At 35.8% G+C, this 18,976-nt stretch overlaps 1 protein-coding gene across 1 annotated transcript in view; it reads right to left on the reverse strand.

Annotated features, from left to right (window-relative positions):
* LOC122739376 (40S ribosomal protein S3a-like) overlaps positions 1-18,976 on the reverse strand; it is a 104,136-nt gene that overhangs the window by 58,460 nt on the left and 26,700 nt on the right. Inside the window, 1 exon segment of the mRNA XM_043981138.1 lies at positions 9,069-9,190. Coding sequence (XP_043837073.1) covers positions 9,069-9,190 — 122 coding nt within the window.

Here is an 18,976-nt window from a genome sequence, read left to right on the forward strand (position 1 = left end):
TTCATTTAGATTGTCAAATTTATTGTCATACAGTTGGGCAAAATAGTTCCTAATTATTGATTTAATTGCCACTTCATTGGTGGTAACATCACCCTTTTCATTTTTGATACTGGTAATTTGGTTTTCTTCTTTCTTTTTTTCTTTTTTTAATTTTTAAAAATTTTTTTGGTGAGGTGATTAGTAAGTGTGTAAAGTGTCTGAGGCCCGATTTGAACTCCGGTCCTACTGAATCCAGGGCCGGTGCTCTATCCACTGCGCCACCTAGCTGCCCCTTGATATATGATTTTTTTAAAAATGGTATGGAGGAGGGGCAGTTAGGTGGTGCAGTGGACAGAGCACCGGCCTCTTCTTTCTTTTTTAGCACCAGGGTCCCTGTTTTGGGCTTCTTGTGCAGGTGTATAGGTGCTGTGTGACTGGGCTTTTACTCTGAGGCCTTTATGGTTTGTGGAGATCCCCCGCCCTGCACTTCCTGTCTGATTGTGCTCGGCCAGCCAGGCACCAGACCCCGGCGTCTGATCCCGCCGTTCGTGGCCCTCTCGGCTGGTGCAGGTAGGTTTTTCCACTGTCCTTCTTGGCCACCAGATTTTTGAACCAGGTTCCGGGAGCCTCAGTTGTTCGGCTGTGGCCCGCAGCTCCTGCTGACTTGCCCTGACCCCCTCGGCGCTGGGTTGCTGCCCTGCGCTGAGCCTCCCTTTGGCCCAAGTCAGACCGACCTTTTCCTGAAGTCTTCTAAATTATCTCTGGTTGGAGGACTGTGTCTCTCTGTCTCTTTGCAGGTTCTGTAGTTTCAGAATCTGTCCAGAGGCTTGATTTAATGTTTGTTTTGAGGGAACAGAAGGAGAGCTCAGGCAGCTTGCTGCTTCCTCTCCACCATCTTGGCTCCGCCTCCCAGATTAATTTTTTAAGGCATTGTTTTCTGCAGTCAATCTTTGTGCTTCCTTTTCCAAGCTGCTGCTTCTTTTTTCATATTTTTCTGGTTTTGCTTCCATTTCTCTCCCCATTTTTTCTTCTACCTCTCTCAATTGATTTGTAAAGTCCTTTTTGAGTCCTTTCAGGAAGGCTTTTTGTTCTTGAGACCAATTTACCTTCCCTCCTGACGCTTCACATGTAGGCTATTTGAGGGTATTATCCTCATATGAGTTAGTGTTTGCTTCTTCCCTATTGATACAGAAGCTCTCAATAGAGAGGGCTCTTTTTTGCTTCTTACTCATTATTGCAACTTATTTATTTAGTTTTTAAGTTGAGGTCTGCTCTGGGGGCACCAGGGTCCCTGTTTTGGGCTTCTTGTGCAGGGGTATAGGTGCTGTGTGACCGGCTTTTTACTCTGAGGCCTTTGTAGTGTGTGCAGTTTCTCCCCCCTGCAATTCCTGTCTGAGTGCGCTAGATCAGTTGTCCTAGTCACACCTGTCCTGTTCGTGGCCCTACAGCTAGCAACTTGCCCTCTTGGCTGGTGCAGGTAGGTTTTTCCACTGTCCTACTAGGCCACCAGATTTTTGAGCCAGGTTCCAGGGGCCTCAGTTGTTCGGCTGTGGCCTGAATCTTCCTGCTGACTTGCCCTGACCCCCTCAGCGCTGGGCTGCTGCCCTGCACTGCACCTCCCTTTTGCATGAGTCAGACTGACCTTTTCCTGATGTCTTCTAAATTATCTCTGGTTGGAAGACTGTTTCTCTCTGTCTCTTTTCAGGTTCTGTAGTTTCAGAATCCATCCAGAGGCTTGATTTAATGTTCTTTTTGAGGGAACAGAAGGAGAGCTCAGGCAACTTGCTGATTCCTCTCCCCCATCTTGGCTCTGCCTCTCCCTAATCACCAAATGACATTATTTCACCCTGCAAGCCTCCATTTTCCTGAAGGGTGCTTTGACAAATCTGAAGAGATTTTATAATTAAGTTGTATATGACTTGGATAACAATTATTAGTAGTATGAAATCCTTACTTCCTCTCGGTTTTTGTATCACTTCCTTTTGATGAAGAATAAATGTTTTATTACCACCTCAGAAACCCAAAAGGAAAAGGAGAGGGGATAGAAAATGATGCAAACTATTGGGGATCAAATATGAGGCAAATATCTTTTGGTAGCTATTATTGATTGATTTTGAAATGAATTGTTAAATTGGTATATTTGAAGGAAAATTTCAATTTTATGCAAAATTCTTTGTTAACTTTCATAGACTCTAACTGTCCAAAGAATTGGTAGCTGCATTTTAAGAGTAAAATATATGGATAATAAATTAGAGAGATAGAGAACACTTATCTTACTAAGCATACACTCAACTTTGCTAAATCTATTGATTAAAAAAAAAGCAATTATGAAGTTAATTTAGAATTTCTGATGTAGGGTAATACTTTAATTTTATTGTGATTATATATATGTATATACATATACATATATATATATTCTGTAATTATAATGCACATGTGATATATTTAAATAGTTTAAAATATATTTTCATTTGGTTTCCAAATGAAATAATATGTCAAGATTATAAAAAGAATTGAAATAATGCTCTTGCAAAAAGCAGTTATATTTTGTGAATATTTAATTTTAATTTTGTTATATGATATGAGCATTGCAATTCATGAAGTTATATTTTGCAAATACTTAATAAGCTGCAAATTATAAAAGATAATATATTTGATGTGATTTTGATTTTTTGTGTTCTTTAAATATTATTTGTATTTGTCTTTGAGAATATTTTTATGCCCCATGATTCCTTATTTGCGTATGCATGTATAACAACATGATTACAAATTTATATTGTAACGATTGGAATAACGCCACCTGCTGGATACTTACTGTAGAAGAGTTCTGCCCATGAAGCGAAGGTCTTTGAGGGCAAGACCAGGAGTCAGGAAGTGACGCGGGCTAGTGGGAGGAGGAAGGAAGAGACTGGCGCTCAGTCTCGTGCTCTTTCCTTTGGACTCTGGTGGAGAGCGGAGCTAGAAATGTGCTCTCCCTTTAATAGATAGAAATCTAGGCCTTTTTCTCTCTCTTTACCAAATTCTTATTCTCCTTAATAAATGCTTAAAAGTCTAACTCTTGCTAAAGCTTATAATTTATTGGCGACCACTCATTAGATATTTTAGACAGTTTAGCTAGAATTTTAGCCCTTAACAGATGGCTGACCACGAAGAGGAAAGCTAAACCTCAGTCTTCTGATCTTCTGGTTGGGTAAGAAATTTCCCCTCCCTCTCCCTTTAACTGCTAAGTACTGGTGTACTGGCTGTGTTTTCCTTTGAATTTTTTCGAATGGACCTTTTAAACTCCCTAATTATCCTATTTTTTATTTTAGTCTGTTTAACCAGACAAATGGGAGATAAGATCATGTTAATGCTTTGTTTTTGTGGATTTTCTATTTTTCTTTTTATTTTTGTTAAAAGAGCCAGCAACTTACTCACACAAGGAAATATCTCTCCCTCTCCCAACCATGCTTTTTCAGAGAAACCTGAAGAGATTCCTGCAGCTTTTCCCAGTTCTAACACTAATTGTTGCTTTAATTTTGCATGCCTGGAGGCAATGACCCACCCTCTAGAAGCTTTTAATCCCCTAGCACCTGGAGGCAAAGTGGGGGAAGAGGAATCCAGGCCTGAGTTCAAAATCAAGTCTGATTCAAATTGTGCTGGTCCCTCCCCTCCTCTCCAGACCCCACCCTCTACTCCTCCCATGGCCAAGCCCATTGCTTCCCCTGCCTGGGAAGTCCAGAGAACTGATGCGCATGCTCAACTTTCTCTAACTACATTTGCAGCTTCAGGCTCAGCCCTTCCCCAGCCTGGCTGTGCTTCTGAGACAACCTTAAAAAGCCCTTTAAATTCCAGATATGCTCGTTTTGTTCATAATTTTGCTAACCTGCTTTTGTCTTTAATTAGTAATCTTATAAAGCATTTGTATGGTGAAAAGACTGACAGACAATATAGAGGGGTTAAAGAAGAAAAACTTAAGCCGAATAAGAATGACAATCATCAACATAGTTCAAGACTCCGATTCTTTTGCCATGGAAGGGTATATATTTTACAGAAATGTAGAAGTAAGCAGCAAGGTATTGATATGAGTATTGGGGATTTTAGATACCGGAATCAAAAGTGTTCTGAATTCACTCAGAGTAATAGTATCAGTTCAGAGGTTACATAGGATTTCTATGCTATTACATATACATTTTGAAATTAATGGTATGGGTTTATTTTCATAGAGATTTTCATGCTTTTGAGATTGTGTCATACTTAGTTTTTAAAACAAGGAGAATATTTGTAAAAGCTTTTTATAGTCATGTGATCAAGTTTATATTTTATAGTACTCTTATTAATATTAAGTTCATGCTCATTTAGATTTCCTTAGTTTGAATTTCACTGTCTTTTATTGTTCCACGTGTATTTTCTTCTATTCATTCATCTATCTAATTTTGAAACATGGTTTTGATTTCATAATACAATGTTAATTCTAGGAGTATTGTGCTCCCATATTCTGAGTTGTTTGTTTTTGTTATTTTTTCTCAACTGATTATTTGATCAAACTCTTTAAAGCATTTCCCTGGCAAATTGTTTGCCATGGCAAGTGTAAATTGATTCTAGAAGTATTATTTTTGATAAGCATATTCCAAAAAAAAAAAAAAGAGGGGAACATTGTAAAAGTTTTCTTTGAGATTGTGTTGTGCTTTAACTTGTATTTAAATATGTTCAGAATTTTCCAAAAAAGTAATTGTATACTAAGTTAAAAAAAAGGGGTATTATTTGAAATTGTTGCATAATTATATATTGTTCTGAGTCAAGATGTATTCACATTTTTTGCAATCATTTATTATCCTCAATTTTTAAATCCATATGAGACTTGGATTATGGGAATTTATCATTTAAGACATTAATTGCCTTTATTCTGAGTTATCAGATGCCAGTTGGCCAAGATGCCATCCAGTCACAAGAGGAATACATGCAAGAGCAGACACTGAACTGTCACATGAGGGGAGACATGCATGAAGTCAAGGTATGGCCGAGGGAACGGCTTTTGACAAATGTTGAGGTTGGATTCTCTTGGTTTAATATTTTATTTTATTTTTCCCCACAATATTGTACAGATGGCTGGAAGTATCCATCCCACCCATCTCATCCTACACCTGGCTTCTATGCTCCCTCCTATATGCCTGATGCCATGGACATCTCAATCCCATGCATCTGATTAAGTCTGACTCAGTTTCCTCCAATGTGTTCAGTGGCATGGACATATATTCCATCCACCTATTTTAAGCCTGGCATACTGCATGGACAGTACATATTGCTCAAGTGTGGGAATGCTCATATCCCATCATTTCTCTGTTCTTTTATGGTAACCCCCATAATTATCTCAGGTGTCATGATAAATACAGTGTTGAATTTGGCCTTGACACCTGTTACCAATTATATTAGATTTTTTAATTTCTCATAATGGCATGAGGATAATTAGGCAGATGATGCAAAAAGTGATGAAACAAAGATAAAAATTATTTTTAAAAATTAATATCGCAGCAATTGTCTTCTCAAATACCCTCCATAAGGGGGGGACTATAGTAATATTATAATTTTAAAGAATGTTTCAATTTTTGTTTTATTATATGTTTCATGTGTAACAACTAAGATTATGAATTCCCTTAGACATGTTTTTGAGAACTTTCATTGTTTGATTTGATTATTGACAAAGCTATTTTAAAGTTGTGTTAAGCTCAATTTTGTAGGAAATTTCCTGGCTGATTACCAGTATCCACACCTCAACCCCTGAAAAGACTTCCATTCCACGACTACACCTAGAGGACATCTGAGAAAAGACTTTCAGAGACTTTAAATGAACAGTTTTGATTTGTTGTTTTTGTTGTTTTTTTTCTCTTTCTGTTATAATATATACCATCTGTAACATGTATTCTCTGCAGAGGCCCTCCCTTTGCAAGACTAATGTCAAAGCGTCGGTTCATGAGGACAAAAAAAAATCGCCCCTCTGGACAAAACTTTCCTCTCTTCCTTTTCTATATTGTTGTTCACATATTATTGGTTAGCAATAGTTATTATATTCTTTTTACTGTTCCGTCAAGGAAACATTTTGTTTCTTGAGGAACAACAGGGGGGACTGTAACGATTGGAATAACGCCACCTGCTGGATACTTACTGTAGAAGAGTTCTGCCCATGAAGCGAAGGTCTTTGAGGGCAAGACCAGGAGTCAGGAAGTGACGCGGGCTAGTGGGAGGAGGAAGGAAGAGACTGGCGCTCAGTCTCGTGCTCTTTCCTTTGGACTCTGGTGGAGAGCGGAGCTAGAAATGTGCTCTCCCTTTAATAGATAGAAATCTAGGCCTTTTTCTCTCTCTTTACCAAATTCTTATTCTCCTTAATAAATGCTTAAAAGTCTAACTCTTGCTAAAGCTTATAATTTATTGGCGACCACTCATTAGATATTTTAGACAGTTTAGCTAGAATTTTAGCCCTTAACAATATGGATATATACATGTAAACAGATACATGTAATATACTGGCATGTAAATATATGTGGACATTTATATGCTCATATATCCATTTGTGTAATATATACTTATAAAAACCCATGACTTTCTATAGATATTATTTAGAGATTTTGTTGTTGTTGTTTTTTAACTGAGTCTCTGTTCCTCCCCTATCCTCTTCATAACTCTCTACTTTAAGAATATCAGGGCAGGGGAAAGACAGCACTTTTTATTTCACAAGGTCTGAACTTGATCTTGGCAAATCTCTCTATCTTGCCTTCAAGTGAAACATGTTAAAAATACAGAACACAGTTCCAAAACAAAACTAGCTGAATTATAAATCTAATCCTGAAGAATGTTCAATAAATCTGACAATGAGTATTGTGGTATTTTTAATTGTTGATGATAGTTTAATTGATTACAGGTAAATGACATCTGGAATAAATTTTCAGTTTTTTGTCATCCTTCTTTCATGAGTATTTTTGCAGATATTTCATTATTCTGATAGAATATTGCATATTACCATTTGACCTTTAAATAATAGATGATGTTGGCAATTTAGTGTCAAGTGAATGAGCTAGATCACATGGTATCACATGAAACATTTGCTAATAAAGTTACTTGGTTTTATTCTGAAAGATGTTGAATGGCATATTCTCTCAGGATGCCCCTTAATGTTGAAAAATTTGCATTTTAAATCCATTATTCCCCAAGCAAAGAAATATTATCTCTGCAAACAGTGTAGTAATATGTCTGACTTCATCTGCAGTTATATGGTGAAGGCATTTACTGTGTTCTGTAGATTGTGTCAGTAGCTCTCTTCCTTCAAATTATGGAAAGGACTGATGGTATAGAAAATGCTTGTTTAATTTCAGCAATATTTATCAATGCAGTGTCACTGGCTAGCTAAGCTTTCATCTTGCACCATTACAGTTGTCAAATTTGATTTAGTCAAGAGGTGACTTTGGAGGGCTTCATTATGATTCATCAGGTACGCTAAAACTCAAAATGAACCAAGAAAGGCAATAAATGTAAAGTACAGAATGGCATTTAGTTTACTTTAGTTTAATTTTAAGCTATATTTGGGGATAAAAGAAAGACAAACAAGGAATATAACTACTGCTCAGATGGATGGAATGTTGAGTTTGGATGTCAGATGCTAAGCAAAATAATTTCGTGTTTATTTTGTGCCCTTTCTTTCCCAGGACAGAGAAGAATGGGGCTAAAGAGAGTTGCAAAGAAATTAAAATATAAGATATGAAGAGTTAGTAAGAAAGTGTCTAGTGGCCCACAGTAAATTCAAATCCCTTGGCTCAGATACTGAAATAATTGGGGAATATTTGTGAGGGTGAGAATCATTAAATTTTCATGGAAGCACATTCCTATTGTTTTGGTCCTGCAAAGATGGGTAGTATTTCCCCAGGCTTAGTTGCTGTAGGTGTGGATGGGGCATTCCAAGGAAAAAAAAAACCATCAGGAAGAAAAGAACACACAGAATCAAAGAAAATCAAGGTATGTTGAGGGAAAAACAGCTAATAATCCAGTGAGTTTAGAAGTTAATATATTTTTAGAGGTGAGAAATATAGGTTAGAAGACAGGCAGGTCCACAGTGTAGGTGGCCTTGAATACCAGGAAAATTGTACTCTATAGGATATGGAAAGTCATTGATTTTTTTTTAGATGGGGAAATTAAAAATAAAAGTAGTACTTTAGAATCATTAAACCGTTGGAAGCATGTAGGATTTATTAAAAGAGAGTAAGAGAGACAGAGACAGAAACAGACAGCCCAAGAGACAGAGACATAGAGCCATTGACATGAAATAGTTGTTAAAGGCTACAATTCTAGCTAGTTTGTCTAAAATATCTAATGAATGGTTGCCAATAAATTATAAGCTTTAGCAAGAGTTAGACTTTTAAGCATTTATTAAGGAGAATAAGAATTTTGTAAAGAGAGAGAGAAAGGCCTACATTCATCTATCAAAGGGAGAGTGCATTTCTAGCTCTGCTCTCGATCAGAGTCCACAGGAAAGAGCCTGAGTCAGAGCACCAGGCTCCCCCTTCTTCCTCCCACAAGCAAATGTCACTTCCTGACACCAAAGAAAAGACACATGGTCTTGCCCTCAAAGACCTTCACCTCATTGGTGGAGCTCTTCTACAGTAAGTCTCCAGCAGGTGGCATCATTCCAATCATTACATAGTGATTTTCAATGATTCTGGGGACCACTTCCTGCCTATTGTTCCTGACTGAACACTTGCTCCCCACTATAACTCACCCTCCTCCCAAAATAATCAATTATTTGCCTATTCATAAGAACAGATAATCCTCACGTAAAATGAGATGGCCTGGAATGTTGCAAACAACCACTCAGTTTTGTCAAAAACTCCTCGAGTATCCTTGCCAACTTTAACCAAGAACTATCAGAGTGGCAGTCTGGCTTCCAAGATGATTGGATGAGTACCTCTATAAACAGCCAGGATCACTTAGGTTTAAGTAGGCTCTAGCCATCATTAGGATTATTCCTGCCTGGTTTGATTTCAGCATTCATCTTCACTCCAGTGCTTCAAGTTCTAAGGTTAATGGTGTAGCATGCCATCATCAATTTCTTTGGTAGATAATACCTGTGGTGTTTCTTTGGATCAAACTGTTCTTTCTGTAAAAGAAGCTGAGAAGGAGTTTTACTTGCCACTTTTATAATATCCTCATCATCGAGAGCCCTTTTTGAAGTGTCAGATTCTGGGTCCTAAAGAAAAGATGCAAAAATGCATGGTAATTGCTCCAATGTACAAAGGGAATGTGTGTTTTGAGGTGTTTAAAAATAGTCTCGTCTAGAGAGTTAATTCTATATTTGGAATGCATCTTAGAAGTAATATAACCCAACCCCTCATATAGTTCAGAAACATCTTCTTCAATATCCCTGATGGTTATCTATTCAACATCTACTATATAGTTCCAGTTTCAAAAAACTTGATTATAGACAAAAAAAGAATTCATTATTTTTAAAGCTCTTAGAAAATGCCTGCCTCTGTGTTATTCCCAGCTAATTGTCCTGCATCTATGTTCTGAAACTAAAGAGAGGGACTAGATTATCTTCCTCATGAGATTTCATATATTTAAAGAACCTTCTGCCTATTATATCTCTTATTTTCCTCATTTATTAAATGACGATAACAAATTCTACCTTGTTTGTCTCAAAAGGTTGTTGTGAGTTTCTAATGGAAATGAACATGGTTTCTAAACTACAAAGAACTATAATTTGGGGGGGCAGAGTCAATAAAGGCATTTCCCCTGTGATTTCATCAGGATAGGGAAATCATTCCGCAAGCAAAATCTACAACTATTCTTCATCTTGTCTTTTTAGAGTCTTGGCAGGGAAACTATGATGATAAATGCTGTATCCACCATTATAGAATCAATAACTTTCACAGATGGGATTTGAACACCAAATTTAATTTGAGGCCAACTCTTTCTACTATGCCATACCTTGTATCACTTAATATGCATTCATTAACCACCTACTATGTGCCAGGCACAAATAATGTCTTATTAATAATATCTAAGTTGTTAATATTACAACCATTGACTGAATATGAGATTTTTTTTAAAAGAAAACATTTATTTCCATTTTTTCCAAAGGTTTTTCTGCTTGATATATACCTCAAAGTGGTGGAAGACAGAGAAAAATGTCCCATATATATGAATATTTGAAGTAGCACTCTATGTAGTACCAAAGAACTGGAAGCAAAGTTGATAGTTATCAATTAGGTAAAGGCTAAGCAAAATTTGGTATGTGTCTGAAACCGAACATTATTTTGCTAGAAGAAATAACAAATAGGAAGAAATCAGAGAAGGATCTCTATAAAGGTATGTACAAATTGATACCAAGTAAAGTAACAAACCAAACTACAATTATATCACTAAACCTGACTCTCATTTTGCAGATATGGAGCTATGGGTATGGAAGACTTTGTTAATGTTATTAGTTTTGCTGAATTATTTTTAATTTCTTTTTTCTTTTTCTTTTTCTTTTTGTTATAAGGAGAGATTCCTAAGGTAGAAAAGCAGGAAGTATTTTTTTAAAATAAAGGGTACATGAGCACATCTTATTTTCTAAAAGAGGAAGAATTTAAAAAATAAAATAATTCAATGCTCCAAGAATCCACAGTTTCATCTATGTGGGTCCTCTCTTAGAGACACAGCACTCATGTATGCACCCATGTAGGTTTTCAAGGGGTTGTTTTCCTCAAAAATCTTGCTGGTTGTCCACCTTCTATTAACTTGCCTCTCCTTATTTATATTTAATTGATTAGTCCTCGTATAACATTCATGTATTCAGTTGTCACATCCATAAAGACAATTTTCCTGGCTTTTAGGTCTTGCTAGAGATTATACCTCACCATTATAGCCCTCGAAAAGAAAGGGATGTGTTCACTGCCAAGGTGAAGTACATGAAAAGAACTTTAGTTGTTTTTTGTTGTTGTTGTTGTTTGGTTTTGTTTTGTTTCTGTGGAGGGGAGTGTTAAGAAAATAAAGGGGGATGTAAAAAGAAATCCAAAATCTACAACTTTAGCACAAATTCACAAAAGAGATATCAGAATCCTTCTTAAAGATCATGGTATGCATGCACAGTCCCTTATGGTCAAAGAAACCTCTAGGTTTCAATAGAGGCCTGGTATTTTTGGCAAACTGCTTATAAACACTTGACACTTTGAGTCAAGAGGGAAAGAATCATGCTTAAAGAAGAGAGCAAATTAGAAGGTTTTCCTCTTGGGTGAGGGGAAACCACCTTAACTTTCACATTTAAAATATTGTTAAGCCTTAAGATGCTTTTTCCTTTAAAGACCTTGGTCCTTATTAGTGAAAGGACTTTGATAACCTTCATTAAAGAAGACAAATCATAAAAGACAAACCATTAAGGACTGCTAAAGAATGAACCATTTAAAATGTATCACTAACAGTTGGTTCCAATTGTGCAATTTTTAAAAATGAAGTAAAGTGGGAAGATTCCACTCCTTTGATGTAACATGGGAGTTCAAACATGGAGCTATTTCCATGTTTGGATCCAAGATTTTTTTTGACATAATGAACATTAACCATAGAGTTGCTAGTATTTTCTGGGTAAAGAGGAATCTGAGTTTGATCTATTTCTGGTACATGTTGGGTATGGGACCATTTGGCAAATCATTTAACTTTTCATTGTTATAAAGATGAAGATGATGATGATGAGGAGCAGGAGGAGGAGGGGGAGCAGGAGGAGGATAAAACATATGGTACTTTTCTGGGCTGTTGTGAAGAAAATCCTTTGTCAGGGATAAGGTACTGTATAAATGTCTATTATTGTTAATGAATTATGTCAACATCATGGGTCTATTGTGAGGAAATGTCTCTTTAAAGTACTATATAAATTTACTTTATTATTTAAAAAAATGATGAGCAGAATGCTATTAGAAAAACCTGGAAAGACTTACATGAGCTGATGCAAAGTGAAATGTACTGTATACAAAATAACAGCACTATTGTAAGATGATCGGCTGTGAATGACTTAGTTATTTTTAGCAATGCAATGATTTGAAACAACTCTGAAGGACTTATGAAAAATGCAATCCATTTACAGAGAAAGAACTGACTGTAACTGAATATGGATTGAAGCATAATTTTTTTTATTAGTTCCTTTTTCTAAAGGTTTTTTTTTTTTTGCCTGCTTTCTTTCACAACCTGACTAATGTGGAAATGTTTTGGATGACTACTCATGCATAACATTTTGTATAGCTTGAGTTCTTAAGGGGTAGAGTTGGGGAGGGAGGGAGGAAAAGAATTTGGAACACAAAGTTTTAAAAATGTATGTTAACAAATTTATTTTTACATGTAATTTGGGGAAAATAAAAATTATAAATAAAATATAAAAAAGAGGGGACCATTATTTCATGCATAAAGATACCTGCAGGTCACATGGTTTTAAAATATAATATTTCTGTTTTTTTCATTTTATTTATTACATTAAATATTTTCCCATTATATTTTAATCTGAATCTTCCCCACTCAGAAGTGTTGCAGGCTGTATTTGACCCAAGAGCTGTATGTTTGATGCCTCTGAAATTTTAGACAGTTTTCTAAGACTATTTATTATAGATTAATCGCCGATCTGTTTCAGTGCACAGTTTTTTCCACATGGGGATTCCTCCATGCTAAAGAAATCATAGCTACAGAATCCTCCCAGAAAAAAAAAAGTGTAGAAATAAAAAATATTTGGTATTTCATGTAATTTTATTCTCATTGTTAACTGTTTTATCACTATCACAAACTCAATACTGAGGAAAATTTCTCTTCCAATATTTAGTGGAAACACTTCTATCTGGGCAACACTTGAAAAGCTAAGTGACTTTTCAAGGTTAGCCCAGTCCTTTTATGTCCATGTCAAAATGTAAATACATGTATTCTGGAATTGGAGGCTGCCTGTTTACTACTCCATACTACCTCACTTTCTTGATAGTGAATATATAAGTAGCTTGAAAAATGCCTCTTCTTTGATATTAATTTTGCCTTTCTATTGAGGTCACCTCACATACAAGTCAATAATACCATTGGTATAATTCTTTGAAATTAGATACCCGTGTATTATATGTGTATCTATTTTATTACTTCATTTATAGATTTAGTCCATTAAAGATCATCAAAAGCTATATAGTCCAATTTTGTTACTTCTTTTTTATTTTTCCATTGTGTGTTCTTGACTCAAGAGGTCTGTTATATAGATTTCGTCCAGTCTGAACACATCCTTGATCTGTTCTTGCTTTCAATTCCTTGAACACATTGGGTGCTCAAGATATATATTTTTAATGTCATGTTGGAAATATTGCTAGACAACATTGTGGTGACATTCCAGGAAAACTTTGAAAGACTTAAAATATATATATTTTTTAATTAATTACATGCTATATAGCCATGATGTGAATTACTTTAAACACATTTTGTCAGTAGGGAAAAGGCTTATATCTTCAGTTACCATGAAAGCCAGAAACTGCCTTTATACCTTTGGTTTATTTTCCCTTGGTTCATATAGCAATGAATAGAAAAATTAGATGAAAGAACATGTGATCTGCAGCATATATGTGCATGAGCCAAATTAAAAGATACTGAGTTTGCCCAGTTTGCTGAAACGCAGTTCCAAAGCCATACTAAAGGTAGGACCATTGTTTTCAGGTCTTGAATAAATACTGTAGATATATAGATTAATCCTAATGAATGAAATGCGGCAAATGTTTTGCAGTCATCTGATATGGCAATGGTTATGAAGAAAAAGACATCATATTACTGGAGACCAATGGAAATGTGTCAAGCTTGTTAATTACCATTGGGGAGATAGACCATAGGTCTGTGAAAACCAGATAAATCACAGCTGTATGTTTAGTAATGAAATGTTTATTTATAATTTAGCATCATTTTAGAAATGATGTATCTTGTTTTCACCTGGAGTCCTAAAAATATGTACAACCTGCTTAACTAAATGCTATAGAGCATAGTTTCCAAAATATGGGAGATCTGAATTCAAATCTTGCTTCAGACACTACTAGCTGTGTGACCCTGTCTAAGTCATTTAACCTTGGGTTGCCTCATTTTCCTTAAGTGTAAAATATGAAAAATAAGATCATCTACCCCCCAGCATTGTTGTGGGAGTTAAATGAGATATTATTTGTACAGGGCTTAGCACAGTGCACGACACATAGTACACCCTAATAAATACTTATTTCCTTCCCTCTCCTTCCCTATTCAAGTCAAAAGATTAATAAGGAATATAAATGGGGAGCTAATTTGAAAAGTCTCCCATTTAGCCAAATCAATGAAACTGCATTAATGGGTTTCACTAAGTACATAGCACTGTTAAGTTCCTATCTGTCATTATAATAAGTTTTCTGATATTCTATTCAGCCATTGTTGTTCAGTCATTTTCAGCCATTTCTGATGCTTATTGATCCATTTTAGGGGGTTTTATGGCAAATACTAAAGTGGTTTGCTAGTTTCTTCTCTAGCTCATTTTTACATATGAGTAAACTGAGTCAAACAGGGTTAAGTGCCTTGTCTAGTGTAACCCAGCTAGTAACTGTCTGAGCCCCTTTTTGAACTCAGGTTTTCCTTACTCCAGGCCTCATGCTCTATCCACTGCACCATGAGCTGCCCTTCAATTAAGTAGTCATTCTAAAACCAAAACCAAAAACAAACAAAAACAAAAACAAAGAGTGTCATCTCTTTATCTTTAAAATCCTCATATTCAGTAACCAGCTGAGAACATTTTCAGCATGAATTTATCTGAGGCTTTTTATTTTCTATACACTTATATGAGCTTTAGGGGAATTGATTGCAGTAAAAATGATACTATTTGGAGTATTATATTAAGTCACAAGATCTTTGAAGCTAGGAATTCTTTGATAGGTTATTACTATTAAGAGTTTTCTATTGGGTATGTTCTCTGAGTTGTAGAGTAAAATATATTGAACATGCTTAAAATTATCTTTCCCATTATTAAATTAATATTGCCCATTAGTGACAGAGAGATCTGTGTAATTCCCTTGGACAGTTCGTCTTTTACCTAATGCATGGAAAATGGTATTATTTTGAGAGTTATCTAATAATCACCTACCATTTATTTTTAGTTTTTTTTTCTAGTGGCATCAAGACTCACAACCCAAAATCATCTCACTAAGGTTGGCTATGTGTTTCTAAATCTCAGACCCATGGTTTGGGTCTCATTTTCTCTATGCCTCCATTGATCAAATTTTGCTCCATGAGGCATCCATGAACTCATTTCCAGTTAATCTTGTCCCTTGATTACACATTCTCTCTTCTGGCTAGTAAATGTTTTCTTCAAAAGAACTCTGTTTTCTGTACTCATGAGCTTTTTATTAACCAAAAGAGAGGTATGTATTATTGTTAAATTCATTGGATATTATCCTGATTGATTAGCAACTTGGAGTGTAGCTCTCTGGTCCAGAATTACATGGGGTTCTAAAGGATTTTCAGAAGGATTCTTTATTTCTTAACATATCTATCAATGTTCTTAATACTAAATTGCAGGGTAAATTCTTCTGGTTTACTAGCTCAAAGGTCAGGATATTCTTTACTGGTATATCATATACTCAATATTAGAATATTAAAATTTTAAATGAATTCAGTAGGTACAAGCATACATGGAGAATAACTATCTCCTAAAGGAGATCATTTCTTTTTAACTCTAGGAAAATTTAAGTCCAAAGGGGAAAAATCTCTTGGTTCATGGCTTCACCAAGGACATACTTCCAGAATACTTGGTTCCAGGGCATCCTCTTGATACAAAAGATCTAAGTAAAAATTGTGGACATGTCATTTTTTAGCTCATTCTCCCTCTCAGTATTGACTATGAGAATAATAGGGTTTGGCTTTTTGTTGACACAAAGTCTCACAGACCTCAACAAATAAAATCACCATATTTTATTTATTTTTTGGCAGAGCAATGAGGGTTAAGTGACTTTTCCAAGGTCACACAGCTAGTAAGTGTCAAGTGTCTGAGGCTGGATTTGAACTCAGGTTCTCCTGAATCCAGGGCCAGTGCTTTATCCACTGTGCCAACTAGATGCCCCAAGAATCACTGTATTTCAACAATTAAAAATTCAGTAAGGACTCACATATAACTCTGTAGCTTCAATAACTTTCCCCAATCTCATGCCCTACCCACACAGTAGATGTCTTGCCTTCAGTTATATACAGTTTACATGATGTAGAGTTACACCACGAGTGACATCTAAACAACAACAAAAAAATGCCACACTTTTTTTTCCTTTACATGTCTGTGCTTTCCTCCAATAACCTTTTGTCTGCATCATTTTGCTCCTTATTCTTTACAACTCTGCAAGTGTTAGGGTAAATGCTCCCTATTGTGCTCTATTCCCAATTATATATAGAATCTCTCAGCTCCTAAGATGCATTACCTATTCCTCATCCATTCTACCCACTGCCTTCAATGATTGAGCTCCTATAACTCAACTCCTAGAATCATTTTACCATATAATTCAGCTTTTAGAATCACCATAGCTTTAACTGAAGTATCTCAGCTCCATTGTTCATTTCTACAGTTGTTTTTGTTTGTTTGTTTGTTTTGACAGGGCAATTGGGGTTAAGTGACTTGCCCAGGGTCACACAGCTAGTAAGTGTTAAGTGTCTGAGGACAGATTTGAATTCAGGTCCTCCTGAATCCAGGGCCAGTGCTCTATCCACTGCGCCACCTAGCCGCCCCCAATTCTACAGTTTTGATACATAGTAGTACATGACTGTGATCTTCCCCCTAGACAACTAATACTAGCAGTTGGCTCATGTGGAAAGATTACTTGGAAAATATCTTTCTGAATGTGTTTGTTGTTAGTAAACTCAACTTTGAATCAAAGTACCTTTGTAATTTCAAAGGAATATAAAGGAAACATGTATATATTAAACTTCTGCTATGTGTCAGGCACTATTTTAAGTGCTTTGCAAATCCTATCTCACTTGATACCTCAACTTTGAGAAGTAGAGGAAACTGGACCTTTTGTAATAAATGTAGGTCCCAGAACCTTTCCAATACGAGGACCTCTCAATGTGATCTGGGAATGCAGACTTCTTGTACTGTTCAAATAAGATTCTATCTTCAGTTCTTGCACTGATTTATGGTGAATCAATGTTATTTGACTCATTTTCACCCATTATAAGATTTGTTGCTCCCCACTCTCATCATTTGCTATGTTTGGGGATTTAGGGTACCACTTCCATTGTTATTCCAAGTTTTATTTTGATTTCCCCCATTCTCAAGGCCATTTGCACAATGCTATCACTCACGAATGTATGTATACACAAGTGTATTTATATGCACACAAGGATGTGCATTTATATATGCATGTGTTTATATATACACAGATGGGCATACACATGTATATGCCCATCTGTGTGTATATACATGGCTGATGCATACATATATACATGTGTATATGCAGATATACACATACATCAATACATGCAAGCCACTTTATAAAAGAGATGCAGAAGTTAGCAGGGACAGCAAACTAAGTTGTCCCTTGTATAGTTACTTCTTCTGAGTACTTTGGCTGATGGAAGAAATGATCTGTAGACCCTGCTGCACCTACATCCTGGTTCCCTTCCTTTGGTTATAAGCAATGTTATTTTATTTAAAGCTATTGTATGGGGTAACATTTGCAAATGTACACAGTTTATTTACTCTATTTCATTACAGAGGCCATCAGTCTTTTCTAATTTTCAGTTTACTTTTCATAATGCAACAACTGGTTTCTCTGTTTTCTACTGACGGTAACTGCCAACTTTCCCTTTGTATTCAGTAACAAGTTGAAACACACATATATACACACACCAACTTTGTTGATTTTTAGAAACTACCAGTAATGAAAATATTGAAGCTTCAGCAAAATTCTTCTGAGCAAACTTCTAAAATCCTCAATCAAAACGGCAAAGATTTCCAATTATCTTCTTTCTCCTAAAAAATAGCTTTTTAGGCAAAATGCAAATAATCTTCTTTCCTTCCTTTTCTACCTCTTGTGGAGAAATTGCTAGTGCACAGAAGAGGTCTTTATTTGTGAGATAGCATCTCAAATATCCATTTAATAGCTATTTTGAACTCTTTGTCAAAATAATTCTTCATTTCCTTTTTCATGGTCATCACATATCTGCAATGGATTAGTTAACATGAACAGGCAATGTAGCTTATTAGAATAGTAGTTTTGCTTGTTTGTGTATTCATTCTATCAGCTTTAAAAAACAACTTCCCAAAACAATTAATCTCAATTTCTATTCTTCCAAAGTATATTTTTTCAACCCCACACACCCAGTTCATAATTATATAATGAAGAATAGTATAGGTCTCAGTAAAATAAGAGGGTGATAGTAAATCAGTCAAGTAATCAGTCAACATTTATTTGCTAAGCAGCAATTATGAGCCAGTCAAAGTGTTAGGTTCAAGGAATACAAAGACAAAAACAAGCTGTCTCAGTCCTCAAGGAACAGCATTTTATCTGAGGCATAAGGGCATGTACACATAGAAGTTATGGTAAAGCATGCATTTACCAAATACAAGCTAATTTTTTGGTGGAAGGGAGATGCTTGCAGCTGGTGGTATCTGGAATGATAGCTGGATTCAGACCACAATAGGAAGAATATTTGTTCTCATGGGTGCTACATTTTAAGAAGGGCATTGACAAGATGGGAAGGACCTAAATGGTGGTTTCTATGATTGTGATGTGTCATATGAAAATACAATGAATAACCAGGGTTCTTTGACCTCCAGAAGAGACATAGGGAGGGATGTAATTTTCTTCAAATCTTTGCAGGACTTTCATTTTTAAGAACCAAGCAATCTAGAATCATTTATTAAACACCTCCTCCAGGGAAGGCAAAGGACTGAGGGTGAAAAGGCAAAAAAGGTAACGGTCTTGTCCTTAAGGAGCTTACAATATAGTAGATGGAATCCAACATTTACATATACAGATGGAAAATATGT

The sequence above is a fragment of the Dromiciops gliroides genome, chromosome 2 (assembly GCF_019393635.1).
Source record: "Dromiciops gliroides isolate mDroGli1 chromosome 2, mDroGli1.pri, whole genome shotgun sequence".
In the NCBI taxonomy this organism is placed as follows: Eukaryota; Metazoa; Chordata; class Mammalia; order Microbiotheria; family Microbiotheriidae; genus Dromiciops; species Dromiciops gliroides.